The 21,916-nt window shown below is 43.8% G+C and overlaps 1 protein-coding gene across 1 annotated transcript in view; it reads left to right on the forward strand.

The window, feature by feature from the left end:
• Positions 1-2,118: 2,118 nt before the first annotated feature.
• The window catches only part of rtn4r (reticulon 4 receptor), a 33,344-nt gene continuing 13,546 nt past the window's right edge, over positions 2,119-21,916 (forward strand). Inside the window, exon 1 of the mRNA XM_037257982.1 lies at positions 2,119-2,628. Within this exon, the coding sequence (XP_037113877.1) occupies positions 2,607-2,628 (22 nt within the window). The 5' untranslated portion in view covers positions 2,119-2,606. The remainder of the gene's footprint in view (positions 2,629-21,916) is intronic.

The raw sequence follows: 21,916 nt of genomic DNA on the forward strand, positions 1-21,916 counted from the left end.
TTAAACGGTTAAAAAAAGTTTGAATATTAAATACTCCAATACACTCAATAATTAAAAATAATAAAAATAAGAATAATTGATTTTCAAAAGGTATTCAATGTCTCATTTCTTTCATTTTTATAAATCAAATTATAGCCACGACCCATTATACACTCTATATTTTTTGATGGCGTTTGTGAGATTTTTGTCATGTACAGTTCTTTCTTTGAGAAACCATCTGCCCTTTTGTCACATTGCTTTTTTTTCGCATGGCCTGTGTGTGAAAAGCACACCTTGAATCCTCGTGTTGTTCTGTACCGTAGCCGAAGGACCCACGCTTGGAACATATATGACACAAGCACATTAACACCGCCCACACATATTGTCGAGCAACGCTGCCGCACAACACTGCGAAAGGTGATAGCACTTCCTCCGCTCTCGGGACGACCTCGCTCCCGGCAGGTCACGTACGACGCCGGCTTTGGACTGCGCCTCCGCAGGGCCATCTGGCGACACACGCCCCCCCCCACCCCCACCAAGCGAGCCGGTTGAGCCGTGCCGAGCGGCTCTTTGACATATTTCTGACAATGGCGTTTAGCATATACTTGGTGGATTATCTTGTTGCGTATGCCGAATCCCACCTGGCCGTCGCTTCCATTCACGACAGGCGGATGCTATGCCAGATTGCATCATTTGACACACAAGAAGTGAGGGAATCAAATAATCAGCAAACACACCCAACCAGCTTTAATTAGAACTATTTTCATTTTTGCTTGCGTCATCTTATATTAAAGTATTATTACTTGAGTACAGTTTTTGGCAAATTGGACCACTATGAATGGTGAAAAAAATTAAATACCTACTGAAGTAGCTTTTTGGAAGAGTATTTAAGAGTCAAATTATTAAATAAATAAATAAACAAACAAATAAATATAAATTCTTTAGTAACATTACTCTTACTCTTTTTGCTACTCTAACCATCGATGATAAAAAAAAATGAATGTCAGTGTTTGCATTTGACGTTATTAAATTCTCTAGTAGGTTTTCAATGAATATTTGTGCTTCATCAAGTATATATATATTTTTTCTTAAGTAACACCACTGTTATTTGAGTACTTCTTTATCTTACTCCGATCAAACCCAACAATCACTGTTTAGTATTGGATGTAATGCGGCGAGTCACACAGACGAGCTGTCCAAGGTTCTGAAATGCGTTTCGCTTTACCAGTAGGGGGAGGTGTAGAGCTACAAATTGGCCAGCGTGTTGCGAGCACGTCAAATTCACCAAAACATCAGACCTGTGCCAACTATGTATGTTTATCTCGACATTCATTAGGATTGCACACGGAACGTCTCCATTTTTTTTGTTGTTGCGATATTCACAATGAGAATAATAACATTTAAGGCGATATATAACCGTATCATATCGGAAGCCTCAGACTTTCCAGTCCCATGTTGGCACGTTTTGACAACAGCCCTCCCTCTCTTTCTTTTTTGTGTGCCTTCAAGCAGGGCGTGATCCCTGTGATGGGGCTCCAGGTCCCAGAATTCAGGCCTGGCCGGCCGGCCGTCTCTCTGCGAGCTCCTTTGGCATGCAGGTGCGTGCCTGCCTTGTGTCCGATCCGCATCAATTCGCCTCACGTCACCTTCCTATGCAAGGCAGCCACCCACCGGCAAGCAAGCCAGCCAGCCAGCCAGCCATCCAGCCAGCCAGCCAGCCAGCCAAACCCACCCAGCATTCCACCCACCTACCCACCACCCGCTGCACATAAAACATTCATCAGAGAGCATGCAGCACTGCGCAGCAAGACATGTCTGTGTGAATAAGCAATTAAGTGTCACATTCACTCTTAAAATGCTCTCTACATGAAAAATAATGTCTGCGCTTCCGTTCGGGATTACGACTCTAAAAATAACTTGAGGGCTCGAGTGAAACCAGGCAGAAAAGGCAGTTAAGAATGCAACTTTTTTTCTCTCTCTTAAAACGGAAATTGTTTCAGATTATCAGGCGGATATTTTCGTAGCGTGATACGGACACATAAAACATTTATTTAGGGATTCTCTCCTTGTGCCTCTCTCTCTTTTTCTCCTCCCACCTCCTCCACGCAGCCCCGCCCTTCATACGCCTCCCCTCCCCTCTCCCCCTTCCACACCACCGCGCACACTAGCGCGCACCATCCATGCGCATTCATACACTTTTCCCTCTTTCGACTTGGGAACTATACAACATGGGACAGAAGGATATGTGCATTTCAAACATGGATTCCATTTTGCTTTTGCGCCTTTACCGCTGATTCTACTTTCCGTTTTTCTGTGTGCGTGGACCTTGAGCTCTTCGTTGGAGCTTTTTTTCCCTTTTTATTTTTTTTATAGGCGCCCTATATTTTGGCGACGACGGGTGTCTCGAGCGCGTCGATCTCCAAAGTGGATGTTTATCACTGACTCTTTCCTCTAAGTCGCCCCCATGACTGAGCTCGGGTGCGTGCACGGACCGGGCTGCCCACTCGGCAGGAGCCGCGGCTAAAGTTTGCAGGGCTCGCCCTTATCACCTCCGGATTTGCCAATTCCCTCCTCACTAGGTGGATATCTGCTTGGATTTACGCAGCTTCCACAACACTATTAACACCATGAAGACCATTATTGCCGATGGTGAGTAGAGATAGACACAAGGCTGCGTGTAAAGTTTGCACATAAATCAAATATGATGGATTAATGCGCACTGATGCTACTATTAGATTGTTATAGATGATTAGAAGTATGCATTTCTACTAAATGATTTGCGGGATTGACTCCATGCTGATTATTTTTTTCTATTAGTCGTGCATGCAGTGCGCGTGTATGCGCGCGCGCGCGCGCACGCACCTGGAAGCTGTTGCCACCCCTCCGCTCCCCTCCGCCTCCCTCCGGCCCTCCCTCCCTCCTCGATCCCCTATGATGAAGTTTGCAGAGAGTCCACTTGGCGGCTCAGTAGTACCGCGCACTGCACGAGCCCCCCACCCCGCCCGCCACTCGCTTGATAATTGGTGATTTTTGTGGCCTCGTCCCACTGTAGAGTGGACCAAATAGAGTGACAGGAAATTGGCTCTTGCGAGCTTTTGCCCGGGCTGAACTTTCTGAGCAATTCTAATGAGCAGAGGATTGCTCTTCCCTAGTCCAGTCCCACCGGAAATGGCCAACATTCTCATTTCTTGTCAGCCAGTCGCACGGGTCACTGAAGAGAGGTGCATGCTAGGAGGAGGACGCACCTGTGCTTTGTGTTTTGCTGTTCACACAGAATGTAACATACTATATAGTGTCAGCAGCACAAACCATTTTTGTTCCATCAGGAGTTTTTCAAGACCCAAGTTTCGTTTTTTTTTTTTCTTTCGCTTTGACTTGTATGCCAGCACGATATATGCCAGCCAATGAACTGAACTTCGTTCACAACAAGCAACAATTTGGCAGTTAGTGAACAATTGTTGCCAAGAAAGAGGCTTCAAGCTGTTTATTGCCACTCCCGGTTGAAGTTCACCAAAGGTTTTCCTTAAGAAAGTCTGTTAGCCAAAATGGCATAGAGGGGCTAAGCGTGTCAGAGTTGCAATGTTCTGAAGATTTAACACAAACAACGGAGCAACACATGTAGACAGACATTTTTTTAAAATCCTCTGCAAAAAATGCCAAACATTACTTGGGCCCAACCCAACATAATTGGCTGCCTGACTAAAAATGGCCCTCCAAACAATGGCCCAAATTAGCCAAATGGCCACTACTTGTCTTTACCTTTGTATATTCTATTTACAGCAGGTGTCTCACTATTTTTAAATGTTTTCGGAGAGGGCGACTGGAACACATTAATGCAATTTCCATTCAACTCAACGGGGAAAGATGATTTGATTCACAAATATGGTCCCAGAATAAAATGTATCCCACCACTATAAGAATTTCCACACTACCCACCCTCAGTCACACACACACACACACACACACACACACACACACACACACACACACACACACACACACACACACACACACACACACACACACACACACACACACACACACACACACACACCCCTTATGCAACATACTCCCACTCCTCCTCACGCTGCTCATTACGTGGCTAAAAGTGCAGGATTACGGGAAGAAATCCGCAGATTAAGGCAGGTCCATTTTTGCATTTCCCATGCAGATAAATCAAAGCGGCACACCTACTTGTGCATTCTCTTTGATAAGTCATATCATGTCATACATATGCATGTGCAGACCCCTTTGTTGGCACCGACTCCCACTGATCCGCTCGCTTTTCACGGGTTTGCAGGTGAGATGTACAGTAGAACAGAGAAGGAGCAGTGGGGTCATGTGGATACTGGGGCACATCAGAACAAAGTTGGAAGTGTGAGAAGCAATGATGTAATGACAAAAAAGCTGTCAAGAGTTGGAGTCAGGTTGGGCGCTGAGTTCAGCGTGAGCTTCTGGATGTGAGGTGGGGTCGACAGCAGCACCTTGTGTGTTGTGTTTATCCTGTGCAGTAAATTCAATGTGTGTGCATGTACATATATTCGTTTTTTTTAATAGAAAAATAGACTATCTTGTTCACTTGTTTTTAAACCAGGGTTAGATTGTGGTAGGACGGAAATGGACTTTTTCCCCCCTCACAATCAGAATCTGATCAATGCCTGAGCAGCAAAGCTCTTGCTCATGGCGTTTTTTATCCACTGGCAGACAAAAAACAAACAAACAACAAAACCCAACTGAATGGCTAAAACCATTACGGCGGAACAGAATGCTTTTCAGTTCCAGCAGTTATAAAGCCGCGAGAAAGTCAGGCTTATTGTTTTTCTTCAATGAGTTAAGTGGGTTTTTTTTTCTTGGTGTTGTGGCAGTGCCAAAAAAGCACCAGCCTATTTTTAGGAAATAGGCCACAGGATGCATCATCTGAGGTGAAGAGATAATTGTCGGGGACTTATCACGCCGCAAAGAAAACGAGGACAGGCGCGGCAAAGAATAACAATGGCTGATTTGCATAGAGGCGTTAGGTGGGATCAAACACGGTGCCTTAAACTGACAATGAAAGGTGACATCTTCTGCAAGCCTGAGCGGAAATGTGAAATTGATCCATCTTTGTGTTTGGGTGGGCGTGCATATAAAGAGCAGAAAAGCAGCTTTGTGTTTGTGCATTCAAATGCACATCTGGAGCCAGGCAGGAGGATGGAATGTTCCAATGTTAGCAGATTTGCTCGGATAGCCAGCCGCTCATGGCTTTCATACATGCCGCAAATACTTTGGCCAAGTCAAACCAGGCCAAATATTTCCCATTTGCCTTTCACGTCAATATCATTCATAAAGAAGGGTCTCATTTTGCTCTCAATCCCCATTTGAGGTTTGAAACAAGACGACAGAACGGACAAGGCATTAGCATTAGCATATGTAAAGCATGAATGCATTGGAGCTAAATGAGTGGAAGATGTCTGTTGCCGGGAGTGTAGTTAATCAATATCGCTGACTTATCCATCACACTGCCAAGTGCTGAGATTTCTTTCAAATGTCAAAGAGCAAAAAACACAGAAACAACCAATGTCAAACCGCAACATTGCTATGCTACGCTAGCACGTGACCTTATTTGTTCAATTAGCCTTAGATTCATTACACGGCTCCAAAATGCATTGTTGTCTTAAAGCTGGGTATGAAGATGTCAGTGTTTTGCGCCACAGAGGCTTGGCGCTATTAACGTCACCGCCGGCCGTCCGTCACAGTGATGGACCGCAGCGGGCGGAGGTGGATCTGAGCTGTTGACTGCATCCCAATGAGCGGAGCCCATCAGGGAATCCCGTTAATTGGTTGCACCCTTTGTGTAGCGTCGACATGCGTTAGCGCGGCCAACCAGGGTGTCAAAGTCCTTTTGGTTCCAGCATTACAGAATGTAAAACTCGTACATACGTATATCTTCATCTCACCTACGCTTGAGATGAAGATTAGTTTTACAAACAAACTGATGGATATTGTCACTAATTTTGACTGAATGAATATTTAAGAATACAGTGCAGAGCTCATCTGTTTCCCTCGAGCGGATGTCTGACTAACCTGCAGAACCAGACAGAAATATTGCAGAGGAAAAGTACTAATATGCAAATGAATCTGTTGCATTGGCCAGCCTGGTTGTTTGTTGGCACATGTTGTGTTCATGGAAATAATAAATGGCTACACTACAGTCGGCTATAAATAATTGGAATGAGATCGCAATCTCGGGCTTCCAGCTGCTTTTCAAGTAGGCTAATTGAATTTTCTTGCGGTTGTTTACTTTTCAGAGTGTAGATGTAGTCATTCATTTGAGCTCCAAATAATATTTACCATCTATTGAACAAGAGGTCCGATATTAAAATAAAACTTGACCTGTTTTTGATTGGAACACGGTATACTAGAAAGTCAAAGTCAAAGTCAAAGTCAGCTTTATTGTCAATCCCTTCATATGTCAAGACACACAAAGAAACCGAAATTCCGTTTCCTCCATCCCACGGTGACGAGACATACAAGTCGGCGACACAAAACAAAAACAAGAAGGCACAAACCATAAATAATAAATAATAAATAAAATAAAACCACCGAGTTCCTAATTTTGTTTACCAAACAAGTGTATGAATGCTTAAATCCCTATTTGTTTTGTTTTGTTTTGTTCCAAAGAAAGCAAAGCTAATCCTTCTTGAATTGTTGAACTGTTTGTCGGAACAAAGCGCAGTCTTTCTTCTGACTCTCGACTTGAGAAGGGCGCCCTCGGTGATTGAATACGATGCATCTTCACCGTGCTGGGGCGGATGCCGTCTCATGGAGGATTTCTTAACGTCTATTTACAAAGATCTACTGTGACACTGTATCATAATCCTTTTAAAGGTGCTTACGCATGACAGAGCGGGTCGAGCCTCTCCGCGTGCAGCCGTGCAAAGTGTGAGCAGAAGATGTGCAGCGGCGACAAAGATGAGCTTCGCATTACTGTTTGAGCCCCGGCTGCCGTGAGAATACAAATTTAAAAACAAATCGCCCGTTTGTCTGTCGTGTCGTTTCCGTCGCGTGCTGGTTTGAGGTCTGGCTGCAAATGCCGCCGCCTGCGCCTTGATGACACTGATGAGGCCGCCATGGAGGAGGCTGACTGATGGCCTGGTAAATTGTTAATCAGACAGAAGCAGAAGCAGCTCTTAAATTAGACGAGTGAATAGAGCCCTTGTCAAAGTAGGCCCGAGCAGATTTTAGCAAGCAGCGGTGCCACGCTGATAGATAAATGAATGGATTGAATGCTGATGAATGGAATTGCTTTGTTTTGATGGCGGTTTCCGTACCAACTCAGTCGCATATTTGAAATACGACCTGTCGCTAGGCAGAATTCAGTCACGTTCTACCATTTGCTTCCCTTCATGTATCATTTTTCCGGGCTTACAAATTGAACTGAAAAAAATAAAATCAACTATTGAAAATTTACCTTAGGGAAAAAAGGAACTGCGAGTGAAACAAGTAAACATAATTTCACGTGATAAGCAAGGTCACAAAGCTAGCGGCTATGGCTAATTAGCTTGCGCGGGTTGGATGCAGCTATCGCTAATATTTGCTAATAATGTTCTGTATCATTTTTCTGGGCTTATAAATTGAAGTAAAAAAAAAATCAAATCAACAAATGTTAAAAATGTACATTGGGAGGAAATAAGGAATTGCGAGTGAAACAAGTAAAAATCATTTCACACGAGAAGCAATGTCACAAAGCTAGCGACAATTAAAATTCACTGACTATGGCTAATTAGCTTGTGCGGGTTGGATGCACATTTTTTATTAGCGGCCATCACTAAATCAAGGCATAAAAGTCTTTAGTGGGTAAAGAATCCTAAAACTTTTTGCGGCTGAGGTTTAATCAACCCTATGAATGTTTCCAAGGGTGTTATCGAGACCGCTCGGGACATTTCCTATATGTCCATTTTCATTCCTTCCAGGCCACTCTGTGATATTTCATCGCTCCTGTCTGGTGCGGAATGAGAAACTGACTTGTCTCGAAGCAGGAGATCATCATTCTTTGCTGAGCCGACTTACTATATTTCTCCACCCTGTTTTTTTTTTTTCCTACTGTGCCGTAGCTGCAACTGAGATTGTCGCAAAGTAAAATCCCTCCAAATAAAATCATTAAAAGTGAAAGTCAAAGCAGTGAGGGCGGAAAAAATGTAATTGGTTACTCGTATTCCGAGGAGAGATGAATAGTTTTAAAACAAACAGGGAGTCGGTCACAGGAAATAGGTTGTCACTTTCTGGCTCATTAAAAATGGATCTGTTGATCTTTCAACAGGACTTGCATAAAATTTCTGTCTGCACAAGCAACTTTCTTTCTTTCATACACAAATCGATAGCGGGTTGTTGAAAATGCGTAATCTTGTCGCTGAGATGACACAACTGGGCCAGGAGTTGGGACGTGAATTCATTTTCACTTTGGGTAATCTCACCGGAGCGTTTTGATTCAAATGCAAATGGTGAACACGGCGGATCGTCTGACGGGTACATTCCTCAATTGTGACCTCCGAGATCCCCTCGCTCTCTAAATCTGTCACTCATCTTCTCGTACACACCACGAGATGTAAGTGCCGATTCCCCCGGCCGTGGGAAATTGAATGTGGCCGCATCTTGCCTACCATGACGTCTATTTAAGATGATCTGCAATCTGCGAGACTCGAGGAAAGAAGGAGGAAGATGAAGCAGGGTATCCGTATTACAACAAGTCATATCCCCAAGGCGGGCTCTTCCGGACTCAACCAATTTTCCAATATTTGTCTCCATCTGTCCGAAATGTATTTTGTTTTTCATCCAGAAATAGATATGACATATTTATCGCTTTGCTTCTCTCCCAAATTGGTTGTTATCTGTCGAGTTGGCTATTGTACGTTTGAATTGTTGCCATGGTTTAATTGTCAGGCACAGGCCCAACAATTTTGATGAGGAAATTATATTCGCTCCCTTGAACGGCTCTCAAACTTTGTGGCGATTTCATGTGGGTGAAATTCTCGAGTCGTGACGCGGTCTCTTTGCATGTTGTTGTTTATTCATTTGTTTGCGTACTATGCTGAACAAGGTCTGATGTGATGTCATGTTTTGGGGCGAAACCCAATTCAGTTTGGGAAAGCCTGCTGTTAGGTAGAAAGGAGCAAATGCAATATTCACAACGAGATATCTAATTTATGAATGTTCAGCTCAAATTGTTAAGTCAAGCGGTGCGCAGAATATGAAAGCATGATCAGATTCATTTTTTTTGTTTTGCTTTCATTTCTCAGCTGTGCCCCAATAGGAGTTTATAGACATCGGAAAGATGAACGCTCGGTTAGCCAAATTCTAGCGGGTCTGTCATTGGATTTCAAAATCGTAATGAATAAAAAAATGTTGATAACTGTTTTAGTGGCGTGCAATGATGCATATTTTTGTATCGATCCGATATTAGTAAATACTGACATCGATACGTTTTCATCATCGATGTAGCGACATCATGGAGTTGCTAATTGCTAAAAAGTTTTCATGAAGTCTTTCTTAATTTTAAAATATTTGTAAATATTACCATCGGAAGTAAAGTAAAACAGAAATTGCTGTATCGATCTAATTGCGCCGGTATCGCTCCGATTTCGATACTGGCTTGCTATCGCTGTATCATAAAGGACAACATTGAGAGTCTTCCCGCTGCCTCCATTTTAGGCTTTCTTGCATTGGATGCAGGAGTCCAAGTGCCAAATAAGAATTCCCACGGGCTTTCTTCGCTGTTCAGCGCTTGGAGAAATAATTGAGCGGATGAGGATGGAGGGAAAAGGAATGGATCGGTGTTGCACAGCAGAAAACGCTCAGTTTTTTTTTTTTTTTACGTTGCCTGGTGAAAGCTCCCAAATCATTACGGCAATTATTCCGGCGAGGACGATGAGCGGAGCCGACACTCCGTCTTTGAGCTGTAAACAAATTACGATGAAGGTTCCTTTGCGATGCCTGCGTGAGAAAACCAGTTCTTGATGGTCTCACGGCGGTGTCCCGGGACCAGCGCCAGAAATTGACTTGTTGACAGACATTAGAGCTTTGACAAATCAGCGCTTTTCCCCCCCTCATCAGAGGTGCTGAGGTTTAGCGACATGATTTTTTAATGAGTCAAACAACCGTTGGCGTGTTTCCATTTATTGCATTTTTCAACTCATTTGTCTGCTGAAAAATTTCCGCTGCTTTTCCCATAAATTCTTCAGCGGGTAAATGACAGGTTCCTCCCCCGGCAAGACATTTGCGTTGGATGGAGTTTAGGGCCTGACGGTGACGAGCGTCCCGCCGTGCCTTTAAAGGGCAGCGCGTGAAAACATTGAACATTATACGGGGAAAGATGGAGGCGCATCATCCACTTTGATCAGGCTACAAAGTTTAGCTGTAAAGGAGAGTGACAAGCACACACACGTTGCTCCGACACCCCGCTGCTTGCTGACTCGTGCGGTTGAGACGGCAGATTGAGGAGAATCTTCACAGCTCCCGTAGTTAACTTTGGGGGGAAAAAAAGCACAATCCGGCACTGCAAAACTACTTGACGACTGTATCAAAGACACATAGAACTAAGACGTTACTTATTAGCCGCTTTTCCGTAAGTGGTCGCTCTTCTATTACGCTTTTTGCGATGGTCATGGCTCCCCCGCCTCGGAAGTGAATGACAGCTCTCAATCATCTAAACCGACTGGTTTTGTCCAAGAGACCACCATTATAACCAAGAGGCAACTCGGGGACCACCGCTTTGGCGGAAACTTATTTTATTTGGCACCGAAGGAAGATAGACCTATACAGGCAATTTATTTGCATCTGTATATCTATTTTGGGAATCTCAGCTACATTTGACATCATTTGTATGGGTAAATGATTCACAAAATTAGCTGGAAAATAAATCGTCTAGATAATAAATCCATTTAATTTTGAAAAATGTTTTAAAAACTATTTTCCATTTCCAATATCGCGGACCACCTGCAATACCGCCACGGACTACTAGACGGCCGCGGACCACAGGTTGACAATGCCCTGATCCGGCGACCACAAGCTTTCCCAATTAATTCATCAGTCGATGTGAAATGCTGAAGTAAAATACAGTGTTTATTTTCATGTCTGGCTGCCTTTTGTTTTCTTGCCCGTGCTCCTTTTTTATTTTAGTCACATAAGAGAACTGGGATGCATTTCCGCTAGAGTTGAATGAAATCCCGGTGCAACAAAAGTAAATGCCAAAAGGTCCTTGTTAGTTGATGTCAGGCACTGGGGGGAGGGCTGCGGCGGTTAACCAAATATTGGCATTTGACTTAAAAAAAAGAGAGAATTGTACACTTCCGACCGCTACCAAGGGTAAAAAAGGAAAAGTAACATCTTTCCCCAACTGGCAAAACATTTTCCCACCAGATTTTCTTTAAGCATGTCTAAAAGTGCCTATAATGGAAAAGTTTGACATTTTCAGTCTTCTAAATCAAGTCATCCCCGTTTGAATCCAAATGTTCCATTTATCACGTTGACACAGATCTTTCAGCGGGCCTTTTAAATCTCATTCAATCTTTTGGGAATCCAGACATCCAATCCCAGTTCGGTATTTTTTCACAGGCTAGGATAAAGGAGGGTTTGAAAACGACCGGCACTGAATGAAAAATGACTTCCTGTCTGCGGGCCTTTCACAAAGGCTAATCAATGAGACCAATCAGCTGCCATTAAGGCATTAAACTGTCTGGAAAACTTGCCTGAGTTATGAGCCCCTCCTGCCAATAACCGCATTCCACAGCGGAGGTAGTCTTCCATTAAAAGCGAGCGGCTTTGTCGGTCAAGACCGTATGCCTTCGGAAATTCCAGGAGGTCACTTGCGGTCCGGCGTTTCCCGTCAATGGATTCCATCTGCGCACAAGCCCGTAATAGAAAGCTTTTATTTCAAAAGCGGAGTGCATTAGGAACCATCGGCATTAGTTGCTGAGGGTGCTGCGAGAGTGAGTGGCGGAGGAGTCATTGCGCAATCATTGTCAACATGGCTTTAATGTGTGTCGTGATCCCCCTTCTGGCCCCCAGCGGAGTCCCCGAGTGGCTCCGGTGGGGTTCGTCTTCCTGACCCGAAGGTCTTGAAAACTCTTATTTAGTTCACACATGGTTAGTGTGTCGGTGATTCCACAATCTGGCTTTTATTCATTTTTTATATATATTTTTTTATTATTATTTATTTTATGAATGTTTTTATTTTATACAGTTTGCTTTACATATCAAATTTAAAAACGGCATCTCCTCTGACTTTTTTTTCCCCCCCATTCAATAATCTCAAAGAATCCCGTCAGGTACGGTACTTTGGGAATATGAAAAAAAAACCGATCCTTGTCAATTCTTTGTCCTCTAACCTCGGGCAACGTAGATCAATGCAAGACTCCAAATATTTTCTCAAGCTTCACAACAATCGATCGGCCCGATTCATCTGGAATCTAACTACACGATTGGTTGGGTTGAGAAAATACAGCTTGTAAAGAGTTAGTCATCACTGCCAGGCAGAATTGTCATTTTGATTAAAATGCTACGGACATTGCCATTCTTGTCATATCATATCTGTCATTTCCGCCTCCATTACAGAACAGCTTCGGTTGTCCATTAGAGAACTTTTGTTCGTGCGTGTCGCCAATATATTTCCCCCCGTATCATCATTTCTTCAGTTCCTTTCTCTTCCATTTTTTTTCCTTTTTGTATAATTCAGTCTCTCGAAAAGATATCGTCTGTCAATAGCGTAGCAATCTAATTATGCTCCCCACGTATCAGAGCAGCGAATGGATACGGCCCGATACACGATACCCTCTTTATTACTGAATAGGCTCATCAAGCCCACCGAGTGCCGCCGGCACTTCTTCCCTTGTTGCGCCACCTTCCACACTAGATAGACGTCGCGCGTGCATATATTAGGCCTGTGTTATGGTATTGACTTTTCAAGTACTCAGCTCAATTTACAGCTAATTAATGTCATTAAAGGGGGCACATGCTAATGCGTTTATGTGCAGATAACAGAAACACAAGAGGCAGTGGCAGCGGGGCTCATTTTAACAGCAGGGCAAGATGAGAGTAATTACCTGCGTATTAAAGCTGAAGTCTTATGTGTTTTCCAGCTCATCAAGGAATGAGATTAAGGGAGTTTTGTTCTGTTGTCCGACCCAGTGGCAATTCCCAATCTGGAGTCACATTTAGGAAAAAGATGGCAAAAGAGTGGTCTTAGTTTCGGATTTTTTAAAATTTTATTTTGCTTTTAGTCCACTTTATTATAAATCGTACCAGCTTTGTCCTTGCTAACGCTAAGCTAACTGGGGAGTTGGTCTCTCTGTTCCGGCCTTCACGAATTTTGTTTGTTTGGTCACCTCCGGCAGCTCTTCGCTTTGACTTGGACATCCGCTTTTTCATTGCTTTTCATATGATGTATGTAGTATTTGTGCCCTCTCTGCATCCATTGCAGCCTGGTGATCCTGAAAGGGGGATCCTTCCATCTGTGGTCCCTTCTCAAGGTTTCTCATTTTCCCCTGGTAGGGTTTTTTGGAGTTTTTGGGATGCTTTGAGAATAATTGTCCATTTTTGTCTATGTGAAGCCCTTTGAGACTGCTTGTGATTTAGGGCTATACAAATAAACTTGACTTGACTTGGTCCTATGACAACGTGAGAAGTCGTAAAGATAGAAGTGTTGATACACTGCCGAGATGGGCGTCATTTACTGTACTGCTTGACATTTTATTTAATGCTTATTAGCATTAGCATAGCAACATTCGCTTTTTTTTCTTTCCTTTTTTACAGTCAATTCACACCGCAATTCAAGTCACCATTTATTTGTCATTCCATTGGAAAAATCGGAGGCAGGAAGACTTTGTAAACGTCCATCAAAGAGACAAAACGGCTTGATATTATGGCGACTTTGCATGATATTCTTCCCACTGTGAGGAATAGACAAAGACACGCCGCTGCCAGATTGACTCCCGTCTTCAAAGCAATGTCGCTCGACTTGCGCTTATCTGGATTTTCTCGTACGGATGCTCGCCGATAAACGAGGTGCAAAATGAGCCTTAACCTGGGAGGATTCAAATATAATAAGGATGTAAATCACGTGACTGAAGGTTACTAAACATGTTTTATTGCCACGGGCTAAAATAATATCCACGGATGATTCCATGACACCCAGGGAGTAATCTTCCCAGTTTCCATTTCAATCACAAAAGCGTCTATCAGTAACATCCAGCTTGGTAAAGCTTGCGTGCATTTGAGGAAACAACACACTTGAGGGAAAGTTATGTGATTGCATCAGGCAGTAAAGCCTAACGAGACTCAATGATTTCAGTGTTTACTAGGAGGAGCGGGCTTTGGGTCATTACCAGGAGTCATTCCCAGATGTCCTTGCTGTTTCATTGGCATGCCAAATAATGCTCAAAACAAGCCCTTCAAGTAACTGCTTTCATGATGTTTTTTTTTTTCACTCCGGCGGCAGACTCCAGACAGTGCAGCTGTTTCTTTCTCCGTTTGGTAAAAATGAGCTTGTGGTGAGCTGACACCCCATCCCAAATGTGGAAATTGAAAAAAGAATCGCACCATATGCAACTTGCTCAGAATAGCGTCACTGGAGGATTGTGATCAACTCCATATGGGCCAACCATCAAAGGTTCTTTTCATCAGGAGGGAAATAGGACGAGCCGGACAAAACACCTCGCCGCCGCCACTCTCTGTCACCTCGACTCCAATCTATACGACATCAGCTTCGGCTTTCTTTGAAAGTTTCGACGCTCGACTCGGTTTGCTCTCAAACTTAGTCGATTGCAATCGTGCCCCCTTTTCCAGAAGTAAACACACTTCCGCTCTGCTCTGTGAGCAGCTTCATGTTTGAGATCCGGTGTCAAAACTTCGTTTACCGTTGCTCTTTCCCCACGCGGCACCGCTGTCACCAGTAGAGCAGATAAAAGCAGGAAGAAAAATATCTCACAGGTGATGATGATGATGTCGGGCTGGTGACGGAACACTCAAGAGCAGCGGCGTAGCGTGGGTTGGAAGAAACTTGGCGGCAGCCTACTAGCGGTCCCGTCGCATACTGAGCCATGCCATACTGTGCCTGCCTGCTTGCTTGCGCAACTCCTTCAAAAGAGTAGAGGTGACTCATCAGTAAAGCCGAGGCGACCCAGGGAGCCCTTGAGGTTCCCGACCAAGGGGAACAAATATTTGAGTCTTCATGGCCCTGACATCGTGCGCCACACCACTACTTAAGCCAAAGACAGACAGATGAGAATCTCGCATACTAATGTTGCCCTCTTCAACCTTGTGCCCCCTCTTCTATTTTGCATGAGGGGCTCTATTTCAACTTTTCCAATTGGCCATGCCTCCTCGGCAGTATTCCACTTTGCATGTAACTTTCTTTTTGGCCCGAAGTACCCATGAATCACCAAGCCCGAGATATTGCGCCATCAATCTGTCAACGGGATTGCTATCCAACTGCCCGACAACGATGTCACGCTGATGCAGGTAGAGGTAATTTACCGATGCTATAATGTCGGTAATAACAGAGCCGCCATATTGACTTGGCTAATTGGCTTAGAAACGCTGTTAGCGAGATGATAAATGGGGGTGTGACTGCGTAATGTGTCATTATCCGCACAGTGGCTAGCCAAAGAGCTGTTCGAACCTGTTTGTGAGGAAGCGATGAAAACACAAAACGGCCATTCATGCTAACGTCCCCACAGGATGGCGGAGAAGAGGTCTGAATACTTTTTCAAGGCGGTGTATTTTCGGCTGGCCGCTTTTTTTTGTTTTGTCTTGTGAGCGTGACTACAAAATGGGCCGTGTGGCAAAAGAAGACAGATGACAAGCATGCAATTTTTAAACACGCTGCGAGGTTTCACAGAACTTCTTTGGATGATAAAACAGTGGCACGACTGCAATTATTCAGGAGCTCATCTATTAGTTAGCAGCTGCCTCTTTGTTTTGCTTTGACCTTTGACAGTACATTGCGAGTCCCCATGTGTCTTATTTTCACTCAGTTCCAATATTCACTGCGAGGAAGGAGCTTGTGTCTTCATGGACTTTTGCTTTTTTTTAGATTGTACAAAACGGATTTTTCCGAAACAATTGTGGAGTGTTGGAGCGTAAAAGCGACTTTAGCATCACATCGCCGTAATCGCGTACGCGTACTTCTAATAATTAGGTGTAAATGTGATAATTGCTTTCAGCGACAAAGCGGGTAATGCGGCATGTTCCCACAAAACCCATGTCAGGTTGTCGCTTCATTTTCATCTGCATCAAATAGATTCCACTCTATTTAAAATTTCAGTTCTCATTATACAAGGTTGTAAGGCTAAACGACGTCCGGGAAATTTCTATTTGTCGGTCCTTAATGATGTGCCGCACGCAGACAGGCAGGCAGGCACGCACGCACGCTGCTGGTTTGCAATGAATGCCAAAGTCTATAAACGCTGCTCGTAATTTGAAAAACGCTCACCGCTGCTCTCCAATTTCAAATAACTTTTTGTTCTAATTGTGACCCCAAAGCAAATGTAAAGTTAGCCCGTGACATGCCAGTGACACAATGGCTGTAATGATGTTTCACATTTCTGCTCAATTGAGTCTGACGGCGAAAACAATTGAGTGCTTTAAAAAGTCCGACATTCTAAAACTGACATGCGTTACGTGGCAAAGCCAAGCGTTTAACTGCGGGGGTTTCTTGTTGGACAGAAAATATCTATATAGCTGCGAGAGAAAGGTGAAAAAAAAATGGACACCCTGTCAAGTTATTCACACTTTGAACACAAGCCGCACGCACGCACAGCACGTGGCAAATTGGCCGCAATCTGAAGGTGGCGTGCTGCTAAATGGCAACACGGAAAAGATGTTGAGAATTTGGATGACATGGGTGCTTAACGTGAACCGCGGCGCAACATCTGCTGCTCTCAAGTTGCCTCGGGGAGCGTGCTTGGCTTCATCCTGTTTGCATTCCCGCTTTATTGGCTATGCCACCAATGAGATGTGATTCAACGACTTAACAGGCGGTGGGATGTTTTGGAAAATCTTGACTCCTTTCGACAAAAAAGCAACAATTTTGCCAATGAAAAATGACAATGACAATCATTAAAGACATGTTTTAAAGCAAAGCAGGCTCAGATGATGAGCACATGGAGGGAGGGAGGGAGGGAGGACCTATTGTGCAATTGGGCCTGTTTTAGCCACGCCCCCCCCCCCCCAAATCCCTGGTTTAACCAGATCTCAACAATTCAGTGCTATTTTGGTCATCTATAACTTCATTCAGGTTCTTTAAAAATGAGATACTTTCATCACAGCTGAAAATGTTCAATCTTCAAATAGTTTGATTTTATTAGACTGCACTATTGTGTTGTGGTGGCCTCAGTCTGTTTTCATTAGACTGAAACCCCATCTTCCGGGAGCGAGTGACGACATGAATGAAAATATTGACATCGACCAGCCTCTTGACCTCAGAGCGAGGGTCTTCATTTCGGTGCCAGTGTGCGTTCATCTGGTCGGGTTCACGTGACCGATGCGGTTTCATGTTACCAGATGTCACTCTCCCCAGATGAGCAGATACTTTATCATCGACCTCTGTTCCGATGAGTGGATCTCGTCTCACCACCGGTCTCGCAGCGAATAGACTCCAAATGGCGCGCCGAGCTAAGATCTTCAAAGTGTCGATTTCAGCGCGAGGTCCAATCAGATAAGTTCCCCCGGCGGGCCATTAACCTCGAGGGGAAGGCGGCAAGCGACGACGCACTGTCACTTTCTGCCAGATCCGACTGGCTGAGGAGCAATTTGTTGATTTTTTTTTCCTTCGTTTTCTTTTCCGTCACCGCACAGAGACAGTTTCCCTGTTGCTTTCGACAATAGCGTTTCAACTTGCAGCGTTTAAAGAGCGCCTCGGGTCTCTTAGTTCATTTAGAATTATGAGGAGATTTGTCGCTGTTGATTGCTTATCCTGGTTTGTGTGCTGTGATATTCAGTTGAGGGGGAAATACATTAAAAACTGTAATCCGCAAAGTCCTCGCCCCCTGTCGATAAGGAGATGACTTTGCGTTTTTACCCCTAAGCTTGCAGGCTGGATCAGAAAGGAGACCGTACACACCGGCGTAATAGACTGCTTTGCTTCCCCAGCAAAAAGGCCAGCTACTTATCTTGTCAACGCAGGATTTTTTTTTTTGTTCATCTGACTGACGATGTTGAAACCCAAGACCAGGACCTCATGTCAATTTCTAGGTTAGCTGAGCATCACTGGAGACAAATCCTGACTATATTTGGGACTTTTGTCCTCCCCTGACCCCTTTTTCCGTGTATCATGCACTGTGCAGGGAGTCTTAGTTAAGACAACCAATTTGTTCCACTATGGGAGGCAGATATGCTGAGATCATAGCTAGTAGGATATCGGGAGCATTGTTTTGCATGCTCTATTTCACCTTCATCAAAAGACGGGCAAACTAATGCTGAAAATCACTAAATGACTGATGAGAAGTCATAGCTTGTTCCTGATGTGCCAAAGGCTGACTGCTTTATTTGTATTTTGATTATGCCGCAATATGCCATCGTGAAGATAAGCAGTTCATTATAATGAAAGGTTTGTAAGGTGAAAATAGTTGTCTCTTGAGTCGGAGAGTGTTTGAAATATTGAAAAGAAATAAAACACCAGGTGCTCTCAAGCCGCCACGTATCGCAGATGTACTTTTGAGCGACTAACGCTAGCTAGCTAGCTAGCTAACGTCATATCACAATCGGGCCACATATCTGGATAACAAAGGCATTTGTGTGAGGGGCGATTGGGGTGTGTCATTGGGCCCTGTTTTATTGGATGAACATGGACATTGTATTTACGACGTCCTAATCTAATGCAGGCACACAATCACTTAACGATGAGTCGTTATATTTGGACTAATGCCTCCGCTATTCCCTCTCATCTCACTGCAAAAACCTGACGGGCTTGCCAGTCTGTGTTGCCATAGCGTCCGTTGTGTTTACACCATTATTGACCGGGAATATATCCTCACATATCTGGAGGATTCATATCCTTCTTTTATGAGCTGTATCTTAGTGTTGGGCATAAAACAAATGGGGGTGCTTGACCCTTTTCCCGAGCTACTAAAAACACTATTGATAACCGTGTTAGGCAGATGATAGCCAAACGAAACGCAGCCGGCAATGTGCCCTGTTGTGTGACTTTCACCATTGACAAAAATCCTTTTTCAAAATTATAGATCATGACCATTTATGTAATTTCTTTGTCTGAGGCTGGTATTTTACAGCGCCGCAACATTGCACATTATTTAATCATAACTGCTGCCGGCAAATACAAAATGGAGAAGCGGATGAGTGATGTCGTTAATGGGTGAAATTGTTTTCATCTTTCAAATAATGAATCTCTCTATTATGGTAGCATGACTTTGATGTTAGGCTATCCATCGAGCCATCTATCATCCATCCATCTATCATCCATCCATCCATCCATCCATCCATCCATCCATCCATCCATCCATCCATCCATCCATCCATCCATCCATCCATCCATCCATCCATCCATCCCTACATCTGCCATTTGGTTTTTAAAACGTTTCATCTGTATTTATCAAGTTTTTCAAAAGAAATCTGTTCAAAAAGATCTGATCTTAAGGCATAACAAATTCAGCTTTCATGACTTAAAAATGAGAATAATTAACCAGAAAAAAAGGAGAGCTTAATGTGATCATGTAAAGCCATATCACCTCAAAGAAATGAATTTAAAACTAAAGTACAAAGAAGATGAATAATAATAATAATAATGACTGAAAGTAATGATCAAATCTGTGCATCAATAATTTCATGGACACAAATGAGAGAAGGGGCTATGATTAAAGGAAGGAAAGAAAAAAGGCTGCGCCTTGAATTAGATCTACTTCCATTTAGAAAAAAAAAATTAGACCTGCCCTGCTTGCTTTTAAAATGCTTTATAAATAAAGTTAGGGGAGCGGATCGTTGACGATTTTAAAACCGCCAATACCGTCCGATTAATCGGTAACAATTGAAACGACTCGATCGCTTTCATGCAGGAAAATGAGAAAATACGGCAAGGGCTTACATTCTAAGAATGTAGCCAGCAGCTCACCCAGAGCCAGCTGGGATTGTCTCCAGTTCATTCATGACCCTTATTAGAATAAATGACTCAATGGATGATGTTATGAGGTGTAAAAAGCCATTAGGGGGGCTGCGGCAGACACCAGGGGGCAGCCTAAAGCCTTCCTCGCACATATTTAGCATCATTTATTTCATGTCTTTTGCTGTTTGCGCTGGTTTCCTGTTGGAATTCTCCTGTGAGCTAACACGCTTGGTTGGTGTTTGTTTAACCCCCACACCTCATCAAAAAATAACATCCAAGTGGGCGACTTCTCATTCCCATGAAGGCGTCTGTAGACATTGCGGCTCGCATCTTAAAATCTCCCCCTTCCCTTCACCGTCTGCGCACTTGCCGGCTGACTTAAAATACACTCGGCACATCTCGCTTCCCCCTCATTGGCTACATTCTCCGATCCGTCATTTGGCTTTGTGCGAGCTTATTGCGCTGTCCTCCTACATTTGCATCATTCCTCCGTGCGCGACGTCAGCTGGAGGTCGCCGATCAAATCCTAACAAGCCGACGGCGGCTCTCGTCCCGCATTTAGCCGCTGTGCTTCCATGTGGCTGCCTCCGTGTTTCCCACAATTCATTGCTGGTGCGGGAATGGTGCCCGGCCCGGCCCGGGCCGCGAGTCGGCCGCTCTGCTCTGTCTGTTGTTTGCTGCCGGGGATCAACGAACAGATGGTGTGTTACGTTTCCCCCCGCAGAGGATGAGTACGGCATCATGCGAGATGTACTTTAGTGCGCACGACTTCCTCACCGGATCTCTGCCCGCAGATGAATACTGAGTGTTTTTCGATACCTGTGCGGTTTTAGGAGATATATATATATATATATATATGTATGTATACTGTTTACATTCTGCCTGACTGAAAATCATTTGTTATTCTACTGAATTCAGTTGGTGGTATTGGGGGTTTTATAAACGGTTTTATAGATTGTTATGAATTGTGCCGGTTGTGAAAATAGATCATGTCAGGTCGCCGCATTTTAGGCCAACCTTTAAAGAAAAGGTCACTTTTTACTGCGCCTCTTATTTTTAGACGAAGGCTTTTTGGCCCATGTTGTAGTAAATACGTCTTGGTTGTATCCTGGTTGTTTGGATTTTATTCATGGTTCCATGTCAGAATTTCCTTTGGTGTCATGAGCAGCAAAGTAGTCATTTGACTAAATTTGGGAAACCTTTCTATAGCATCGTGGATACTTTTAGCAAACAGCGGAATGCTCAATGAATGTAGGCTGAACGAGATTGCTGCAGAAGTCAAACGCGGAAATCAACAAGAGACAGCGAGGTGGCATGTGAGCCTTTGTAAACGGCAACACTTTTGAATTTTTCACCACAATGGTACTTGTGTACCTACGCTAAGTCAATAGAGTGAGGTTTCCAAAAACTGACGAGCGTATCAAGTCGGTTTTCCTCTGAAATGTGTTTACACCAGCTGGAGTCACTTGACATCACAATTCAGACTTATTTTTTCCCAAAAATCATCACTTCGATTTCTATTTTATAGCACAAAAAGCTGACATTTGACCAAGGGTGTGTAGACTTTCTATAACCACGGTACGTTTTTTTGAGTCGCTGCATTGCACGGAGGAACGATGATGAAAGCGCAATTGCTTTTGCTAATGACAACAAAAGCCTCAGGATTAGTCATGGGAGATTGAGTCAGGTCCTTGGCCCCGCACTCCTAATTGAGCTCTTACCATGACCCGGTCCAAAGTGCTGTTCAACTTAAATGCCATGTCATGTTCAGTGAATTTCTCTTTGGAATGCAATAAGTTCCCAAAGGCTAGCGGAGAAAATATTCTCGTTTTGGACTGTCCACTCGGA

Source organism: Syngnathus acus, chromosome 9, assembly GCF_901709675.1.
Source record: "Syngnathus acus chromosome 9, fSynAcu1.2, whole genome shotgun sequence".
Taxonomy (NCBI): Eukaryota; Metazoa; Chordata; class Actinopteri; order Syngnathiformes; family Syngnathidae; genus Syngnathus; species Syngnathus acus.